The sequence below is a fragment of the Brassica napus genome, chromosome A5, assembly GCF_020379485.1.
Source record: "Brassica napus cultivar Da-Ae chromosome A5, Da-Ae, whole genome shotgun sequence".
Taxonomy (NCBI): Eukaryota; Viridiplantae; Streptophyta; class Magnoliopsida; order Brassicales; family Brassicaceae; genus Brassica; species Brassica napus.
Window position 1 is genome coordinate 18,349,662 of NC_063438.1, and position 1,703 is coordinate 18,351,364.

At 35.3% G+C, this 1,703-nt stretch overlaps 1 protein-coding gene across 1 annotated transcript; it reads right to left on the reverse strand.

Annotated features, from left to right (window-relative positions):
• Positions 1–350: 350 nt before the first annotated feature.
• Positions 351–1,212, reverse strand: LOC106432390 (probable calcium-binding protein CML17). The gene has a single exon (XM_013873220.3). It carries the CDS (start codon positions 1,086–1,088, stop codon positions 588–590), a length of 501 nt encoding a protein of 166 aa, XP_013728674.3. The 5' UTR covers positions 1,089–1,212; the 3' UTR covers positions 351–587.
• Positions 1,213–1,703: the final 491 nt, after the last annotated feature.

A 1,703-nucleotide genomic window follows, 5' to 3' on the forward strand; every position in this document is an offset into this window, starting at 1 on the left:
ATTTCACAATCAACATTGTAAATTATGATTTCATTGATTAGACCAAGAACACCCATGAATGTCACCCTCATTTTCTTTCGTTTTGATAAAATGCAAATCATATTAGTACCAGAGGCAAATGTTCGATTACAAGAAGCATTAGCAGAGAGCTAGCCTAAAAAAAAGAACCCCAAGGAGTTGCTACAATAGATTAGACTTGTTTGAACAGGTTAGGACTTAGTTACCCAGTAAACCAAGCTGGTAATAGGAGCTGAGAACACTCTTTACGGTGCCTTTTTAGGGGTTTATGTTGTTTACTTTTCTGTGAGACCGTAAGTACAAAGCCAAGCAGCATATATTTGGCCTCCACAATTGGCGTGCATGTTAATGATAGATGTGCCTAAGGCTAAGACACAGACACAGTCTCCACTTTATACTGGTGCGCATGTAAGTAAGCATACCGTTTCCAAAAAATTCCCAGATCGAACCGGACTTTCGACTTAAGTATTATTTTGATGCGAAGTACATAATTTTTTTTTGTAGATTAGTGTTCATAGAAACTAAAAATAGTAAATGACAAATGAGGGAAGAGACACGGTGAAGAAATTTCAACCCCACAAATCATCAAATGCGGCAGAATTAATGGCCTTAGAGAACTCCTGAAAATTAATCCGGCCGTCTCCGTCGCTATCAGCCTCCTTAATCATCCCTGTTAATTCCGCCACCGTCAAGGCATGGCCAAGCCTAGCCATGGAATGAGCCAATTCCTTCGCAGTGATAAACCCATTACCGTCAGTATCGAATATCCTGAACAACCGGAGAAGCTGCTCCTCCGTGTAAGGAGTCCTCGTTTTCTCTTCTGAAAGAAGCTCCGGCGAGACCAAAGACACGAACTCTGGGAACTCCACGAGTCCGTTACTTTTAGTGTCAGCTTTGTCGATCAGTGTCTCAAATTGGTCTGGACTCGGTTTAAGCCCAAGTGCTCGGAGAAGTGATCCGAGTTCGAGCTGTGTTAAGCTTCCGTCTTTGTTCCGGTCGAATGAACGGAAAATCTCCCGGAGCTCATTGATTTGCTCTTCGTCTAACTTCTTGGAGACTTTGTGACTCATAATCACTTGCTTAATCTATACCTTTTCTTATGTTTTAAATCTGAGAAAAACACAAACGGAAACTTTTGTGTTTTGTAGTATATTCAGTTATTAAACGATCAAGAAATGTGACAGATAGGTTTCAGATATGGGAAATTGGATTAGATTCAACGACAAAGGCAAGGTCTTGTTCTTTGGCTCCTTTTTTGGTGGATCTTCCTTTTTACTAGGGTCCAAACTTAAACTTGTTTTAAACCAAAAATAATAATAATAATAATAAATCTTGTTTAATAATTCTACTAGATTTTGATACGCGCTTTCAAAGCACAAAATTATTCATTTGTTGATTAAATTGATAGTTTTTATAAATTTATAAGTTTTTATTATAAAGTATAGAATTTATAAGAGTTATATTATAAGTTTTTTCATAAATTTGTGTCAATCATTTATTTGTTATTATTCAATAGATTATAATTTTTGACGGTATAGAAAATATTTACTTGTGCTATAAATGATACTTTTAGTTTAAATATTTAAGTTTTATATGAATTTTATTTTCTTGTAACAACAAACATAGTTGTGAATGTTTACTATTGATCTTAAATTCATAAAAAGTAGATTATGTTTTTAGTAAAA